Source organism: Cotesia glomerata, linkage group LG1, assembly GCF_020080835.1.
Source record: "Cotesia glomerata isolate CgM1 linkage group LG1, MPM_Cglom_v2.3, whole genome shotgun sequence".
NCBI lineage: Eukaryota > Metazoa > Arthropoda > Insecta > Hymenoptera > Braconidae > Cotesia > Cotesia glomerata.
The window spans coordinates 10,052,971-10,073,897 of record NC_058158.1 but is presented as its reverse complement, the minus strand read 5'-3'; the positions used below and the strand labels follow the sequence as shown (position 1 = coordinate 10,073,897).

The following is a 20,927-nucleotide window of genomic DNA, read 5'->3' as shown; positions in this document are numbered from 1 at the left end:
ACCAATAGAAAAGTCGGAATTCCAAAATTGAAATTTTTTAATCAGCAACTTTCTTGCTTATTACATACTTCAAAAATTCAAGCATGTTAAGATGTTATTAAAACTTGCTAACTCTCACTTAGCAATTTAAGGTATTATTTAATTTTATTTAATGAAGATAGATAATATTTTCACAAAGCTTTGATTCTGCTCATTTTGTCTAATTTTATTATTTCGTTTATGTAAATGTAATGAAATATGACTTATTCACCATTATTTACCATTACATCGAGGCATCAGTCTCCTTCATTTGAAATCAACCTGTTTGTAATACAATATTTTTTAATATTTGAAGAGTTTGAAATTGTTAGTATCACATAAGTACAGAAATATATACAAACTGTGCAGTCATTTGTTTAGCTTGCATCAAGCCACACTGCTGAGACAGATGTATACCAAAGTCAAAAGACTGCTAATGCTGGCCACTTGCAAAGATAGTAACAATTCAAATATATTAGTATTTAAGTATTATGATATTGGATTGATCTTAAATGAACAAAATTATGGTTTTAATATACTGGTTAATATGCCATGTTACACATTTGAATTTCCTTGAATGAAAAAACTCAAATTATATATTAGTTTCATAATTCCTAACACACTGTCATGGAATAAAAATAGATCATTATCATCAGTTATAATTAATATTGATATAGTAATTTATTATTAGACGTCTTAGGCAGGGTCGCAAAGGTATGCTTTAGTATGGCTTAATAATAAAGATCTTAATGTTTTGTCACATAGATCAGACCATGACAATCATTTTATAAATACAAATTATACCCTGATAAAAAAACTAACTTGATTCAAGAGAAAAAATTTTGAACTATGAATACCATTTTAAAGAAAATAATTTTTGTGAACCAAAAGCAAAAATTATTGAATTAAGAAGAATTTATTGAAAAATATTCACTCTTAAATCAAGTTAACTTTCTTATGAGTGTTTAAATAGCTCATCGTTATGAAAAATGAGCAAACATTTAGCTAGGTAAATTATTATACCATGCATATTTTGAGAACAGTCCCGATAAAAATTATAAATTAGAAAAATTACAAGGTCTGTCTTGGAAATATTTATAAAATTAACCAGGTACAAAATAGCTGATACTAAGATTAATCATCCAGTTAATTGACCGTCAGTAATGGTGAAATACTTTTTTTGTTATGAATTAAATATTTCTAATGAACATCATTTAAAAAAAACTACGTCAGACTTATTTAACTAGATTACGAAATTTTTTCTGTAGAATTGACCAGTGGAAATTATACTTAAATACTTTTTCAACATTTAGCATAGTCAATTATTATACTACACATATTTAGATAGATACTTGTAAAAGAAACCAAAGAAAAAAGTTGAATAACACATGCAATATGAACTTTAAAAAAAAATTCAGTTAAAAAAAAAAAAAAAAAAATTAGGAAAACGGTTGACCCTGAAGGCCATCCCTGCAACTTCCCGCTACTTTCGTAATTAAGCGCTCAACATCGCACATTACGTTTTTAAACTCAAAGAGCTCGAAAAACATAATTTTTGTGTAATTTTGAGCTTTCCGAGCTCAAAAGTCTGATAGAAGTTTAATAAAAACACTATTTTTGAATTTTCAAACCGCAATAACTTTTGAATGAATGAACCGATTTTCATGCGGTTGGCGACATTCGACGCAGTTTTAAATTCTATGATACATTTTTAAACACAAATTGATTAAGAGCTGATTAGTTTTTGAAATTGATCGGTCGAGCGGGTTATAAGTTATTCGGAAAAACCACATTTGGAAAAAATTTTTTCGCAGTTTTTCTAAGATTTCTCAAAATCTATCGGCCCAAATCAGTCCAACTTGTATTTAAAATCTAAGTTTAGTCGAAGCCTTTCGAATGGCACCAACCGCGATCAAACCGGTCAAGCCGTTCAAAAGTTATGAGAGGTTTACACACACACACACACACACACACACACACACACACACACACACACACACACACACACACACACATCCGTACATACATACAGACACTTTCGCGGGAATCGTCAGGGAAGCTTCCTAAGACCTCAAAACGTCGAGATTTGACGAAAACTCGATTTTTAAAAAACGGGGTAAAAACAATAACATCCCGATTTTTGGAAATTTTCAATTTTTCTAGCAGGAAGTTAAAAGAAGTGTGTAAAGTTCAAGACATTATTAAAAATGATAACAAAATTTTGAGGCCTGTCCTCAGAAGTTTTAGCAATCTATGCTATAGTAATATGTATAAATTTCGAAGAATGTCTTGAAAATAAGTGGAAATTTTCAGCACAGACCTGAAAATATATATATGGTCTCAAAGTGCACATAAGTCCTCAAACAATACATTCGCTCGAAATTGTATCAAAATTTTGAACTCATGTCCTTGAATTATAAGGAATGCTTTAAACATTGGAGACAGTCTTCGAAATTTTAACTTTGAAATTTATATATAAAAAAAAAAAAAACTCTCATCCCCGATTGCCAATTGTATTTTTAACGTAATTAAAGAAAAAAATTAGGAAAACGGTTGACCCTGAAGGCCATCCCTGCAACTTCCCGCTACTTTCGTAATTAAGCGCTCAACATCGCACATTACGTTTTTAAACTCAAAGAGCTCGAAAAACATAATTTTTGTGTAATTTTGAGCTTTCCGAGCTCAAAAGTCTGATAGAAGTTTAATAAAACACTATTTTTTGAATTTTCAAACCGCAATAACTTTTGAATGAATGAACCGATTTTCAGGCGGTTGGCGACATTCGACGCAGTTTTTCAAATTCTATGATACATTTTTAAACACAAATTGATTAAGAGCTGATTAGTTTTTGGAATTGATCGGTCGAGCCGTTTAAAAGTTATTCGGAAAAAACCACATTTGGAAAAAAATTTTTTCGCAGTTTTTCTAAGATTTCTCAAAATCTATCGGCCCAAATCAGTCCAACTTGTATTTAAAATCTAAGTTTAGTCGAAGCCTTTCGAATGGCACCAACCGCGATCAAACCGGTCAAGCCGTTCAAAAGTTATGAGAGGTTTACACACACACACACACACACACACACACACACACACACACACACACACACACACAAATACATACATACATACATACAGACACTTTCGCGGGAATCGTCAGGGAAGCTTCCTAAGACCTCAAAACGTCGAGATTTGACGAAAACTCGATTTTTAAAAAACGGGGTAAAAACAATAACATCCCGATTTTTGGAAATTTTCAATTTTTCTAGCAGGAAGTTAAAAGAAGTGTGTAAAGTTCAAGACATTATTAAAAATGATAACAAAATTTTGAGGCCTGTCCTCAGAAGTTTTAGCAATCTATGCTATAGTAATATGTATAAATTTCGAAGAATGTCTTGAAAATAAGTGGAAATTTTCAGCACAGACCTGAAAATATATATATGGTCTCAAAGTGCACATAAGTCCTCAAACAATACATTCGCTCGAAATTGTATCAAAATTTTGAACTCATGTCCTTGAATTATAAGGAATGCTTTAAACATTGGAGACAGTCTTCGAAATTTTAACTTTGAAATTTATAAAAAAAAAAAAAAAAAAACTCTCATCCCCGATTGCCAATTGTATTTTTAACGTAATTAAAGAAAAAAAATAGGGTGTCTCAAACTATACGTTACACATATATATATATATAGATATATATATACATATATATATATATATATATATATATATGAAAAATATATCAAAAATGCATGTGGGTGCTCAAATGAAAGCTCTTGATGAGTGTAACGTCGGGATGAGCTTATATCTTTAAAATATATATTATACATATATATATATATATATATATATATATATATATATATATATATATATATATATATATATACATATATATATATATATAACAAAAATGCATGTGGGTATTCAAATGAAAGCTCTTATTATTAAGCTCTTACTATTAGTGTAACACCGGGATGAGCTTATATATTCAAAAATGTCAATATTTAAGAAAGTACAGTGCAATTCAACAAAAGTCATTATTTAATAACGCAAAATTTTGATTTTTTATAGTTCACAAGTCTCGGCAGTCACATAGTGACTGCAACGTTTCTAATTTTTTTTAATTTGATTAAATCCAAGCGGATAGAATATCACACAATGCTATTAAATAGTAAAATAAACATCATTAATTAGTGATCAATTATTCTACTAATGAATGAAACATAATTGATTCGAAAGCTAATAAAAATTTGAAGTAACATCTTGATCAAATAATTTTCCATTTAAATAATTAATCAAATTGAAGGTAGTAATAAAAAAAAATGTCTTTAAAAAATATTTAACTCAGTTAAAATAGAATAAAAAAAATGATCCAATTCAAATGATGAAAATTGTTTGGGTTGTTTACCGAAAAGAAATCTGGTAGCACTTGTGAGCCATTTGTCCATGACAACCGGGCTTATTTCTAATACTCATGTGCTGGGTATATACCCCGGGGCCACGGTACACTACTACCGAACTATAACAGTCCCTGCGCTAGCCCAGTAAGTTTACTAACTCAACAAAATCCAATATAACCGGCAGTATTTCATAAATAAGACAGAGATAACACGTTCGAGCGAATAAGCACGATTATTGTACCATCTGTCCTATTACATCTTATGTCTCCGTCATTTTACAAGTTAGATAGCATCCCTTACCGACAAACACGCTCTCGATATCTACGTGAGCACACACTCGATTCAAATCGAACAGAACTGGAGGTCCCCCGGTAGTTTACCAAACAAGTCATAAAATATCCATCTAGTTCAAGTAATTCCAGTCCTCTAACTCGTGTCCATCAAAATCGCCTTATTTATTCTATTTATTTTATTTATTTCCATCTGCTTTTATAAATTCAAAGTATACAAACTAAAGAAAGGCGAGATAAATTCATATAAATACAATATTTGTACGAACAACTGCAGAGGAGAAAAGAATGAATATAAAAAAAGATAAATCAGACTGAATGAGAAAACGAACTCTGCTGAAGATTCTAAAAAGAATCTCCTCCTCCTATCCTGCTATTCCAGAAATGCAGTTTTAACTTTTTTTCCACTTGAAAGAGCATCTGGAATTTGATCGGGAGCATAATGCTCGCCTAGATACAGATATACTTTCATTTCTTCATCGTTATCTTTATTATTTTTTGTTGAGCTCGTCAAGAATCCACTGAATCAGATGAAATCTTGTGTTCTTTAAAAGATATCAGATAAAAGAGAAAGCAAAAAAATAAAATAAAATGATGCTGGCTTATTTAATTAACTTAAACTTTTTATTTATTTTCAGTCAATTCGCGATTAAAATGCCACGATGTGCTTCGAAAAATTGCTGGCAAACGAACTAATTTTTTTCTTTAACTGCACGCATAAAAACAATTTTGTTGAAATAACAAAAGACGGGATAACTGAAAAAAATGTTCTAGTAACAAATTTATTAGTTGCATTAATAAAATGTTTCAAGTTGTACTAACAAACCAGTTTTTTAAATCACAAAATCAATTTGTTGCCCTAACAATATCATTTTATTGCTGTCACAAAATAACTTTTGTTGCTATAACAAAATGATTTTGTTGCTGTTACAAAGTGATTTTGCTGCAATAACAAAACTAATTCGTTGCTAAAATATATTCCGAATCAACTATAGCTGATTATATCACGGAAAAAAGTAAACTGTAATATTCACTCGGATTCCGGTTAATTTTTATGGTTTCAAACAGTAAAGCGGACATCGGGGTGGCAAAAATATAAATATTACAGAACTTAATGTAGAAAGTATAAAAGCCACAATTTATAATTTAATACACTGAGAGAAAAATATGGTCAACTGAACTAGGAAAATCTAGTTAAATAGCATTACCACTATTTAATTACAGTTCTTGTACCTAACATTATTTATTATATTGAACCCCAATAGATAGTTACTTGAACTATTTTCAGTTAAATATCAGCTTAATAGCCATCTTGATTAACTTTAACTCAGAAAACAGAGAAAATAATTCAGATAGCTCGGACCGGGAATCGAACTCGGATCTTTTGGTTACGCACTAAGGGCTCTTCCAGTTTAGCTATCTGAGACGTCGTCCGTAAAAACCTTTCAGTCACCTAATAACTTTTTGTTTAACACGATAACAAAAACATATTTATTAAAATATAGTCGATATAACTATTTATCAATAGTTACTTAAACTAATCCATAGTTTGAGTAACTACAAAAAAAAAGTTCAGAAAACTATATTTTCATAATTGTGATGTTATAATTCAGTTAACTATACACTTTTTTCTCAGTGTATCAAAAATATGTGATTAGTAGCTTTCACTATAGTAAATAACGACTCTTTCATCTTAAAAAATTACAGTTTCAAACAGTAAAAATTGCCATTTCAATATATAGGTCCATATTATGAGGAGAAGGGGAACTCAGATGAAAGAGAAGGGGGTCTCACTCTGGTAGAATTTAACATTTGAAACAGTAAAAATTATATTTTTCAAATATACATTTTACCAGTCCAAGCTAGTCAATAATTACAGTTTGATTTTTAGCATTGCATTTAAAATTAACCATTTTACTTTGTAAATATTGACGTTGCTTGTATTAGAAATTTACTAACTTTATTTTATACTTTTTACATATCATAAGATCATTTTTTAGGTACGAAATGATAAATATCAAAGTGTGAATTCTTAATTATTATACTTTAACATTTTCGACATTTACATAGCGAATATTACTGTTTGAAACAGTATTTTCTTCCATGTAAATAATAAATTGTAGCATTTAAATGATAAATATTATAAAGTGATTGTTAAAATCACGATTTTACTGTTTAAACTGGTAATTTTTACCAGTTGATCATTACTTTTTATAAATCGACTATTATTTATTACAGTTTACTTTTTTCCATGCTTAAACTCAGAGAATTTAACATTTGAAACAGTAAAAATTCTACTCTTAAAATATACATTTTACCAGTCCAAGCAAGTCAATAATTACAGTTTGATTTTTAGCGTTGCGTTTAAAATTAACCATTTTACTTTGTAAATATTGACGTTGCTTGTTTTAGAAATTTACCAACTTTATTTTATACTTTTTTCATATCATAAGATCATTTTTTAGGTACGAAATGATAAATATCAGAGTCTGAATTCTTAATCATTATACTTTAACTTTTAGACATTTACATAGCGAATATTTCTGTTCGAAATAGTATTTTCTTCCATGTACAGAGTAAATTGTAGCGTTTAAATGGTAAATATTATAAAGTGAATAGTAAAATCACGATTTTACTGTTTGAAATGGTAATTTTCAACAGTTGATCATTACTTATTATCAATCGACTGTTATTTATTACACACTGATAGAAGGATTTCTTAGTATTTAAGAAGATTTCTTAGTATTTAAGAAGATTTCTTAGTATTTAAGAAGATTTCTTTGTATTTAAGAAATCATTTCTTAAACATCATTTTTTAGTATTTAAAAAATATTTCTTAATATTTAAGAAATATTTCGTAGTATTTAAAAAATATATATATTTCTTAGTATTTAAGAAATATTTCTTAAATACAAAGAAATATTTTTCAAAATACTAAGAAATGATGTTTAAGAAATGATTTCTTAAATACAAAGAAATCTTCTTAAATGTTAAGAAATCCTTCTATCAGTGCAGTTTTCTTTTTTCCGTGTAGCATACTTTTAAATTATGTTTTCTTATAAAATTTACTGGAACAAATTTATTCGTTATTCCAACAATTTCTCATTGTTATTTTTAAAAATTCTCTTTATTACTTCAAAAAATTGTCTTCGTTACTCCAACAAATTCTCTTTGTTATTTTAATAGAATAATTTTGCTGTTCCAACAAAAAAATTTATTATACCAACTAAAGTATTTTGTCGAATCTACTGAAAGATTTTGCTATAGTAACAAAATTGTTTTATTGTTATAGTTTAGTTTAGTTTAGTTTATTAACAAATTATGTCAAGGCAGTTGCCGAATGACAAAGAGTAAGTATACATATAATTTTACATTATTGTGCAGTTTAACTTATAAATATTTAGAGTGTTTTACATAATAATATTTTTAGATAGGTGATAATATTATATACTACATTAAAAATTAATATAAAAATTTAATTTATAAAGAATTAACTAATAATTTTAAGAATCTTTGATGTTACTAAAGAGACAGGTAGGAAACTTTAAATTAAAAAGAAGCTATATAAAGAAGGTTATAGCATATCAATAACTTGTTAAAACTTAAATTTTGTTATTTTGACATATAATTTTAAATTTGTTATCCCTATGTTAAGAAATTCATTTTTTGCCATAATATATCTTAGATTATCTTAACAAAATTTTTTTCTGCGTGTGAATAGACGTGGTGAAAAAGAATCTACAGTCTAGAGACTGTTATTTAATTTATTTTTTAGTTTTATCTTCTCTTTGATATTGTACGGAGTTAACTGGCGGTGGGTAAAAGAAAATAAGTAGAATGGAACGCATTCATCTGAAAATTAGAGGGGTTAAGGCTAAGATTTCTTGCTACTCCTCTTTTCTGTCTGCTGACACTCCAATCAAATCTTTCTTTTAATATTTATTTATTTACTTATTTGCGCTGTTGTTTATTTAGTTTTTTTTTTGTGCTGCTCCTCGATCTTGTACTTAACTCCGGTCTTATTTCTGTTCACTTCGGGTTAGGTCCTTAGATGTGTGTCGTGTATTGCAGTGTTTTGTACTTTGGTACACAAGAACAGCAAACCGACCCTTCTTCCACTTGAGAACGCACGCACGCGTTTAGAAGCTTATACACTGGGTGCTTTTTTTATTTTTATTTCATTTTCTCGGGCTATCTTTTTTTCATGCTGTATAACGTGGCTGGGTTTAATACCTTTGAGAGTAAATAAGAAACGCTTCAACGAGTACCCGCGTTATTTGAAAGAGAGAAAATGTCTGGTAGGAAAGAAGAGTTACAGAATGAGGATTTAAGAGGACAGACTTGATGACAATTAGATTAAATTTGTAAGGAACTCTTTTTCGATCTTATTTTATAAAATCGTCTATTTTTTAGTGCCAGCTTTTACAACACAAGCGATGAATAAGAGGAATTTACGTTAATGGGTTCTTTAGTGGGAAATCATAAAAGCCACGGTATATGTTTTTATTATTCTTCGGATTTTTCAATGAAGGAAAATAGCGCAGTAATTGAGCGGTAAAAATAGCACGATGATTTATTAAAAGCTTTAAAACATCCGTTGTTTTTTTTTACAATAAATTGTTCAAAAGTGTTTTTTTTTACAATAAATTATTGTTTTACAATAAATAATTTTTTTAATAACAAATAAAAAATTATTTTATGTAAAAAATTAGCTACAGTAGCGCTCAAAAGTATTTGACAAATATATTTAATGGTTTAATTAATAATAAATATAAAACACAATAATCATTTATTTATTTTTTTAATAGCTTTTGAATAACCTACAGAATAGTGTCAAAGTGATCCTTGTTTGTAACAAAAGAAAGTTTAATTTTTAAAATATTAGAAAAATGGTTACTCAAAAGTATTTTGACATTGTTGAAAAAAATTAACGCATAATGTTGTCAGAATAATTTTGAGCGCTACTGTAAATTCATAAAATTAAAAATGAATTTTCAAAATTTTATCTATATTTACTATATTTTATCTATATTTACAACTTTACGGAATAAAATAGTGTAGATTTTTTTATTTCAGACAAATTAATCAGCCGGAATCGTGGAGAACATCTTTATCGACATTGGTACTGTTTAGCGGCGTAAAAAAAATTTTAGCCTGAAAATTTTTTATATTACTGTTAAAACGTCTATAATTAAACTATAAAAAGTTCAAATTTATGTTTTTTTATAATTTGTTAATAAAAAATAAATCAAATTTCTATTTTTTTATAATTTGTTAAAAAAAATAAGGTCACTTGAATAAATTAAAAAAAAAACACTTGTTAAGTGTAATTAAAGCTCTACACATGTGTATTCAAGTAAACAATGTATGTAATTTTGTTTAAAATTGAGAGCACTTAATTCTGTAAACAAACATTTCTACTTAAAGCATTTCAAAGACTAAAAATAGTTTTTTTTAGCTAAAAAAAAATATTTAAATATTTGCATGTTATTTCAGGAAGAAAAAAAAATAAAATTTATAAATTGAAATAATGAATAGTCTTTATGATTTATTTTGAAGTAATATAACGCTAATGGTGAGTTACTGCGAGATGACATGTAATCAATAGCTTCCAAATATATTTTATTGATGGATATCAGTCAATCAGAGTTACTCCAGCTATCATATTATCAGGGAGTATAATAAAGGCTTATCAGGCTCAGGTTACCTCAATTGTATTAAGAAGTACTCTATAAATTTTTTTTTATGAAAATATAAAAACATTTTTAGATCTAAATATTATAATTTTTTTTTATAAATTATAAAGATATGAATATTAAAAAATTGAAGTGACTTTTTTAAATTTACTCCCGACAGAGAAAATAAAGATATTTATTTACGATTTTATCTGACATTTTTTTCCGTCATTAACTATTCATGATTTTTCATGGCCTTCAAAAATATTCATATTAGATCTTAAAACTAGACTTCTTATATATATTACGACCTGCATAAATATAAAATACAGAGATAAAATTTTTAGAAAAATTTATGAACTATACTCACCGATACTGTGAAATAAATAAATATTAAAATTGGGAAAGTTGGAAAAATAAATATTAAAATAAATAAATAAAGCATGAAATATTTTTTTAGCGCATTTATTGTTTGAGTACAATAATAATAAATGTTTACAATTGGCAATTTCATCGGCAATATGATAGATATTATATAATATAATATATTATTTACATTTATATATACAAGTATTATTATCAACAATAATAATAGTAATAGACAAATTATTATTACAAGAGTAATAATAATAATAATAATAATAATTATAATTATGCCCGTAGTGTGAATAATACAATTGATGCCTGCGTGTATGGAGCATTTTGCGATAACATTGTCACCCTGTCCAGTGAATAACCGCGCGAGCCACAATTGCGGCGGTAATAGCTAATTAGCGTTTCCCTTTCCAAAAGTTAATTTATTTAACGTGAAAACGGGAGTAGCGAGTGACGATAATAGTCAAATTATAAAATAAATTAAGAATGTAAAAGTACCAAAATTAATAAACTACAAGACTAGATCGAATTTACTTAGTCCGTACTTAATTATTACACCGACTTATTATCACTAATCAATTATAATAACCATAATCCTTAATTTTATTAATATTCATTAAAACAATAATCCCTTCAAGTAATAATATTTTTATCGAGTTAATATATGTAAAATCTATGATACTGATCCTTAAACCCTACGTTACATTTAAATACGTTCGATATGATATTACACACTGATTTTAAATCATTTAATGTATATAACCAGTGCTTTATTTTCATTCAAGTACAGTCTTTATATTTTCATCGATTTATATATTTTTTTAAGATTAAAAAATTAATTTTGTCTCGTATTAATTAATCGATTACTTTCGCTGCTTTTTAATATGTATTTTATTTTTATTTTTTTTTTTTGTTATTGTTAGTCAGCGTAGTGCTCGAAATTTTGGGTAAATAATTCATAGTGGTACTGTCTTATCTCTTAAGACCAGTCTCAATTATCCGGAAATTAAAAATAAATTTTATTTTTAAAAATAACACGATTATTTTTAATTAAATTATTAACTAAATATTAATAATATAAAAATATTTATTTTTAAAATAAATAAAATATTGTTGAAAAAAAATTATTTAATTATAAAATATGATTAATTTTTAATCAATTATTGCCCCTCATAAAAAAAAATATGTCGAAATACATAAAAAATATATTTTAAATATATTAAAAATATACAAATATATATTAATTATATATAGTAAATATATTTTTAAAAACTAACTTTGGCCGATTTTTATATATATTTTATATATTTCAAATATATTTTAGATATATTCAAAATATGTTTTTTTTATATTTTTAGCTATGTATTTTTTTTTATATATTTTAAGATATATTTTAAATATATCTAAAATATATAAAATATACATGAAAATCGGCCAAAAGTTAGTTATTAAAAATATATTTACTATAAATATTTTTTATATATTAATATATTATGAAAATGAAGTTAGCTGACATTTCAAAATTTTTTATCGAAAAAATTTCAATTAAACAATTAAAAAAAAATATCACATGTTAAACACTTGAAAAACTATAAGTGCAATTTTTTAGAAATATCTTTTTAGTTTTAATTTAATTGAAAGAAAAAATCAAAAATTTTTAGACGTCTGCTAACTTCAGATATAAATTAAGTTAAAAAATTTTTAGAATTTTTTTTTTATTAAAAAAAAAATGATTACAAAAAAATAAAAAAAAAATTTCACTTGTAAAAAACTTTAAAAACTGTAAGTGCAATTTTTAAAAAATATTTTTTTTTTTCGAATTTAATTATTAAAAAAAATCAAAAAATTCAGGATCATAATATATTTCTTATAGATTTTTAATATATTTAAAATATTTTTTTTTTCTTTCATGTGGGACTGAAAAAAAATGGATAATATATTTACTAATGATAATTAATATTAATTAATTTCCGTAGGACTTTCTTCGATTATTTTCTCAAGCATCTGGTTGGGCTCACCGTGATCCTTGGGTCTGTCATGTTCACCGTGAGTTCCATTACCATTTCCATTTTCTTGATTGGAGAGCAGGCCTTTCTTGAGGACAGTAAGGTACCCCTAGCTCTGGACAATATCGCAGACATACTCATCATGAAGGGCGAGGAGATGTCGGGGGGGATCGATTGCCGTGTGGAGAGTGACAGTGACGCCGCGATTTAGGCTTACAGCCGGATAGAAGACCCCGTAGAGATCACGAAAGGCGATTCCACCCTGCGGTTGGTCGTTTACGAAGAACCGAAGAGTGTGGGTCGAATCGAGATCCAAGAGCACACCAACAGTCGAGCCCTGCTGTACGCCACCCTCGGTCCTTTGGGCATGACCGCCAGCGTGCATAAACCACGATCTTTGACGGTCTATGTACATGCTCCAACCCTTGTCATCTTTGCCTGCGAACAAGTTAAACCGCCCGTCCTTATATTATAGATCTTATCGGCCTGTCGAGGATAAGAGCTTGTGTATTTGGCTTGTATTTCTAACTAATATATTTTTATTAAATATTTGCTTTGCTCGGATCAATTTAATTGGTTTTATTGATTCTGGATTGGCATTCGGGGCGAAATGAGATGCCGGACGGTCTTAAAGGTCCGGTGAAATTCCAAAGATGCTTAATTTAGTTGTCTGTCAGTATAAATAACTAGGATAAATATGTAATAATAAAGATATTTTAAATTTGAATTTTTATTTTTAAGGTAGTAGATTTTTTTTCAATATCAAGTTTAAATATATCTAAATTAATTCCGAAAGATTGCTTGATTATTTTAATAAATAATTAACTTCAAAATTGAGCTATTTAACATTGGTCTTATGGCGTAACCTCCAAACATTGATACATCCCGTGTAAAAATGATATGATATCATTATGAAGCTCATAATGAATATCATAATGAATCTCATATTTTGGCACTAATATGAGATTCATATAAGAGCCATATCAATACTTTGGAAACCCGTAATAAGTAAAATACCTGTGAGAACGAATCTTTCTTAAGTAGATTAGTAAAATTTTCATTTTTTCTGTTTATCAGAGGAAATGTATAACAATTGAGAAAAACAGTATTTTTATCATGCACTATACTATTGAACTACTTAACTTTCCTCCTTGACTTTCTTAACTTGGAAGAATATTTAGAAAAACATTGACTATCTTGGTTTAAAAAAAATTTTTAACTGAAAAAATTTTTTCGTCTTAAGATAATTATTTTTTATTTTGAAAACAATTTATATCGTCCTAAAAATTTCTTTAATTTAATTATTTTGCATTATTTCTTGTATATAGTTATGACTCAATAACTTTATATCACGATTTAAAAAGGCTAACAATATCATTATGGCCATCATTAAATTTTAAATTCAATTCAATATCATTATGATTTCATAATGAAATTATGTTAATATCATCATGGTGATACTATCCTAACGAATTTTCAACAGTAATAAAAAATTTTTTTCTTGAATTATGAATAAAAGGCAACAATATCATTACAATATCATAATGAATTTGAAAGTTCAGCCTGATTCCATTATGAGTTTACGCAGATATTATTATGACTTCAGTATGAAATTATGCGTTTGTCACTATGGATTGGTCATGAATCCCCATGTGACCGATCTGTGTAGATCAAATTTTATAATAAAACATAATCAAATTACTACAAATTTTCTTTCTCCAACAAGAAAAATTAAAATTTTATAATCTAGTTAAAAAAAAAATTCGTTTCCATAAGTATTTTACTAATTACAGGTTTCAAATGTATTGATATGGCTTTTATATGAATCTCATATTAGTGTCAAAATATGAGATTCATTATGATATTCATTATGAGCGTCATAATGATATCATATCATTTTTACACGGGATGTCTATATTTTTCTCGTGAAACTGTCAGTGAATATTTTTAAAAAACTTATGGATGAAAGTAAATATATTAGTGATAAATTTAATTCAAAAAAATTTACACTTACCCGACTAATTGAAGTGTATTAATTAAAAGAAAAATAAATTAGCCAATGTTAAATGTATATCTATATATTGAGAAAAATCACTCGTTCTACCTTAATACACTTATAAAAAAATTAATTTTATTAAAAAGCTATAATTTTGTTTTATAATAATTACTTTTTTAAAATTTGCTTTAAAAATTGAGAGTTATTACCAAAATATTGCAAGTTTTTGAATTTAATATTTATTTTTCTATCGATTTAAATATTTTATAATAATTCAAAATTATAAACAATAATATTTATTAATTTTTGATCGTAAAAAAAATATTTTAATTTTTTTTAATTTTCTATCAAATATATAACACAAAAAATTTACAGTTTAGATACATTTTACTATTTTTAAACTACACGGAAAAAAGAAAAATTACATTATAAAAAGTAATTAGCGTAGCTTCGTATAAAAAACTAGAAAAATTGCAGTTGCAAATAACATTTTTCTAAATTCAAACTTTGAATTTTTATTTTCAAAGCTTTTAATGTAATATTTATATTTTACAATGTAATTTTTACAAAATCTGTAATAATTACAATTTAAAACTGTAATTTTTCCAGTTTTTTATATGAAGCGTCACCTTACATTATTTAATGTAATCTTTCTATTTTTCTTTTTTCCGTATCAGTAAACTTCAATTTTTATCCGTTAATATTTGATCTAAACATTTACTCTATTAGAAATTGATATTTAGTGATTGCTTTTTTGTTTATAATTAAAAAATTAAATATTTTACAAGATTTACCTTTAAAATTCCGTATGAATTAATTTTTTTTTTATTTACTTTTCATAATATTAATTATCAAGCGTAATATTTTTAATTATATTTGTAATTACATCATAAGGCCGACACTATTTAAAGAACTTTCGAAAAACATCGAATTTAACTAATGAAAAAAATTTGATAAATAAATTTATCATAATTATTATTTTATTTAGTTTTGTATATGTATATTAATCTTTCAATTAATTTTGTTCTAGTTATTCTGATATTATGAGGTTACTGCGGAACTAAATAAACCATTTTCTCGACACTAGAAAAACAATTTTTTTATGAAACATATATTTGTTCACAAAACCTAGACCGGAGGTGGTTGCATAGTATGGAAGAGTGGCGAGCTACCTCGGGCGAGGCAATTAAAATTTTGAGCAGACAAATAATTTTATCAATCGCTTGTTAATTAACTCTCTCTTGCGAACAAAAAAAAACTATGATTGAAATTTTATTGAAACTAGCGAACCTTTAATTTAAAGTAAACGATCATTAAAATTTATCAATGCTATTATATTTTTGAGCAAAATAACTTCAACAATCAGATGACAAATTCTTGAGTAACTTTATTGACTTTTTTTTTGTTTTTTTTTTTTTTTTTTTTTAACAAAAAAGCAAAAGAGAAAAGAGTTTTATGGGACGACTGAATGAACTGACTTGAAATTAAAGACTTGGAAATTATTCTTACATGGTACAGTCTTGTACCAGATAGTTTCCATTGAACGTGATAAGAATCGAAGGTATGTATTTGTTTCGTTTTTTATTTTTATTTTTCAACAGAGAAAGAGTCAGTGTCGTTAAACTGTCTCAAAGGACAGATACAAATTGTAGTCTAGGAGTTTTTCCGATTGCCTTCTGAGTAAATTGTTCCTTTTGAATTGAGATAAATGTCAAGATAAAATGCAAAGTTATAGTTATAAAAAATTTAATTTAAATCTTTTACTACTGCACGATATACATTTAGTTAAATATTAGACAGTAAAAAATTTTAGGTCATTGCGTCAAAAAATTTTGTATTAAATATTTAATATTTTTTTATGTTGATTTAACAGAATAAATAAATTAATATCTCTTAGATAACAAACAGCCAAGTCAAATTAATAAATTGATAATTATGTCCATATTCGAACCAGCTGAATATTAATCTCACTTTCATCTTATCTCTCACATCTTTAATTAAACATCTTCAGTTAATTTTTATTTATTATAATTATTATTAATTATAATATGATATTATATTTTTTGTAATATTTGTAAATATTCCAGTATTTTTTTTCTATCTTATTGTTTTTTGTTTTATTACTTCTCTTTTGTAAAAGCTACCAGTACAGCGCACTTAGTTTTAAGTTATACTTTGTAATCTGTATAAACTTATTTAGAGACCCTGTTATTGGCCTGTTGGCTGTTGGGTTGTATAAAAGGAAATAAATAAATATTAAAATTATAGATAAAAATGTTAAATATTTAATACAAAATTGCAATGACGCAAAATTTTTTATTGTGTATATTTGTACCGAGTTTATTGTAATCATTTTTAAAATTACGAGTCCAAGAACAATAAAATTATTATATTTTATTTATTATGAGCGGCAATACGTTGTGAAGAAATTGAATTTATAATCGATTTACAGCCCGTCGAAGTTTAACACGTGTCGACGTCAACGACCGAAAGTGTATTATATAGACAACAGCTTGTTACATATTTATAAATTTATTTATAAGTTATGATTCACGACTTACCCAACATTTTATCGCGTGACACATCAGCACGAGCTATTCCGAAGGCTGGATCAGTGTCACTGTGATACCGGTCGATAGTCAGCTCCCAGTAATGGACACCACGGGAGAATCCGACGCTTGACAGTACAACGCGATGCTCATACCCTTCGCAGGACGCACTCATTGCGTCTTCGGAAATTGAAACCTCTTGAGGAACTCCCGGTGCGCCAGTTGCCCATGAAAACCATGCCACTGCAATTTAATCGATATCATAAGTATTTATTATTTAGTTTATTAATTTTGTTGTTATTATTATTTGCAAAATATTTTCTGAGTTAATAAAATGTTTATTTTTAAATAAATTTCAATATGTTTTTTAATATAATAAATATATTCAATAGAACTCTATATTAAAATACTATGAATGAATAATGCAATGTATATGTCAGCTCAATGAAATGGGGCGACTTATAAATGTCAAGCCCAAAAATATCTTTAAAAAAAAAGGTAATGTTTAATAAATGATATCTAACATTACAATAATCTATATTATTAAGAGAATAAGGAAAATTTTGTTTCCAGGATAATTATGTGATAAAATCAGTTTTTTTTTTTTTTTTGTGAAATTCAGTGTCATTGCAAGGGTCTTGACTCGAATTTGTGCCTATTCAAGGTTTCATTTTATTTTCACCGATAATCAATTTATTATGATAAGTATTTAGGCTACATTCGAAAATGCTCTATTTCTAGATACATAATTAAGAAATGACCTTGTATCTTGTGAAGTATGGACATTTTTAAAAATATAAGCTCATCTCAATGCTACACTCGTCGAGACCTTTCATTTGAGTACCCACATCAATTTTTCATACATTTATATATATTATATATATGTATATATGAAAAATATATCAAAATGCATGTGGGTACTCAAATGAAAGCTCTTGATGAGTGTAACCCCAAAATGAGCTTATACCTTTAAAAACGTCAATATTTAAGAAAGTACAGGGCATTTTAATAAATATCTCGTGAACTATTGACATTTTTAAAGATATAAGCTCATCCCGATGTTACACTCATCAAGACCTTTCATTTGAGTACCCACATAAATTTTTCATATATTTATATACATTATATATATGTATGTATGAAAAATATATGAAAATGCATGTGGGTACTCAAATAAAAGCTCTTGATGAGTGTAACATCAGGATAAGCTTATACCTTTAAATACGCCAATAATTAAGAAACTACAGCACAATTTAACATAATTAAGAAATGACCTTTTATCTTGTGAAATATTGACATTTTTTAAGATATAAACTCCTCCCGACATTAGATTCATCGAGACCTTTCATTTGAGTACCCACATCAATTTTTCATATATTTTATATATTATATATATGTATATATGAAAAATATATGAAAATGCATGTGGGTACTCAAATGAAAGCTCTTGATGAGTGTAACACCAGGATGAGCTTATATCTTTAAAAACTTCAATGTTTAAGGAAGTACAGTGCAATTTAACAAAACTCATCATTTAATAAAGCAAAATTTTGATTTTTTATAGTTCACAAGTCACGGCAGTCACATATTGACTGCAAGGGTTGCTAGTCAATATTGTTTAAATTTTTAAAATGTAAATAACAAAGAGCATGCTAAAATTTAATTTTTAATCTCTAAATCTAAATGTTGTAATAAAATTAAAAGAGCTTGGATAACAACTCAAATATTAGTTATGCAAAATTAACTTTATTATATATAACTTGTATTTTTAATTTAATAAAAGTAAAAGACAAGTATTTCAGGTATGCGTTTAATTATTCTGGTGGATGTTTCTGTTAATATTCCACTGCTCAACACATAAAGTATGTCAGTAATATTTCAGAACAAGACGAGTGAGCACTGGATATTAAATTACATACCAATTATATCGTACAGTTATAAAAAATTTTAAGAATCTTTATGTGGTTTAATTTTACATATTTTATAATTAGTAATATCAAGTACTTTTAAAACAATGAGTGTTATGTCAAATATTTTTTTTAACTGTAATTATAAAAGTCATTTTTATATCAACTTCGAATTATAATTATTAGACTGTTAAAATTAAAAAAAATACTTTAATATTTTTTTAAATCAAATAAATAAAAAATATTTATAAATATTAAAAAATAATCATTGTTATTATTGGCATCCATATTAATAAGTTTACAATAAAATTAGCAGGAACTTGGACATGATAATTGTTAAAAAATAAAATAAAATAAATTAAAAAATAAAATAAATACATACATTCAGCAGTTTGAAGACCAATGAGCTCAGAGTAATCTCCCTCGCCAGCGCTATTGAACGCTCTGACTCTTGCATTATAAAGTGAATTGAAGTGAAGACCATCTACGGTGCAGATAGTTTCACGTCCACAGTAAACTTCCTAAAGAAAATATTATAGTTGCATGTTAAACAAATGTTGTAATTCCCAGGTCAACTTGTGTTGCAGGTCACTTAGATATACATCTAAATACATAGACGGATATATTTATGAAAGTACTGGTAGTAACACTAGCCGAAGAGCTTTCGCAGATTATTTCACCAATGTTAACCATAAAGCCAGTAACGCGGAATTAACGAACGTGTTTCAGCTCCGGCAGCTTATACCATTGCGTTTACGAGCGCCCATAGTAAATACGGTCCCGTCTATCTGGTTGTACAACATCGGTCCGTTATTTCCGGCGACAGTTGGACGGGCTTTAAAGTGAAATATAAAATTTTAAAATGGGATTCAAGCTCAAGTTAAAAAACAATAAAATACAATGTGAATTTTTATTCCATATTGTTTCATAATTCAAAAATTCAATAAACTATTTTTTTTTATGGCACGAAAGATTTAAAAGTATTTTTTTTTTGAATTTTATTTTATTTTTGTTATGAAGCGTGTACTTTTGGATTTTCCAAACTTTTTTTTTTTTTTTTTCGCAAGGTACCAAAAAAGCTACACGTAAAAAAGTAAACTGTAATAAATACTAGTCGATTTATAATAAGTAATGATCAACTGGAAAAAATTACCATTTCAAACAGTAAAATCGTGATTTTAACAATCACTTTATAATATTTATCATTTAAATGCTACATTTTATTATTTGCATGGAAGAAAGTACTATTTCAAACAGTAATATTCGCTATGTAAAAGTCGAAAATGTTAAAGCATAATAATTAAGAATTATGACTTTGATATTTATCATTTCGTACCTAAAAAATGATCGCATGATATGTAAAAAATATAAACTACAGTTACTAAATTTCTATACAAGCAACGTCAATATTTACAAAGTAAAATGGTAATTTTAAACGCAACGCTAAAAATCAAACTATAATTATTGATTTGTTTGGACTGGTAAAATGTATATTTTAAGAGTAGAATTTTTACTGTTTCAAATGGTAAATTCTCCGAGTGTGAGATCTTCCCCTTTTCTTCATAGTATAGACTATATATTGAAACGGCAATTTTTACTGTTTGAAACTGTAATTTTTTAAGATAAAAGAGTCGTTATTTATTATAGTGACAGCTACTAATCACATTTTCGATATTAAATTATAAATTGTGGCTTGTACAATTTCTATATTA

General features: G+C 26.7%; 1 protein-coding gene across 3 annotated transcripts in view; it reads right to left on the bottom strand.

Moving 5' to 3' along the window:
• Window positions 1-12,657: 12,657 nt before the first annotated feature.
• Window positions 12,658-20,927, bottom strand: part of LOC123275143 (E3 ubiquitin-protein ligase TRIM9) — a 119,316-nt gene continuing 111,046 nt past the window's right edge. For all 3 annotated transcript variants that reach the window (XM_044743070.1, XM_044743069.1, XM_044743071.1), the window contains 3 exons: window positions 19,598-19,736; window positions 17,321-17,551; window positions 12,658-13,201 (listed from right to left, as the gene is read on the bottom strand). In XM_044743070.1, the coding sequence (XP_044599005.1) occupies window positions 12,873-13,201; window positions 17,321-17,551; window positions 19,598-19,736 (699 nt within the window). In that variant the 3' untranslated portion in view covers window positions 12,658-12,872. The remainder of the gene's footprint in view (window positions 13,202-17,320; window positions 17,552-19,597; window positions 19,737-20,927) is intronic.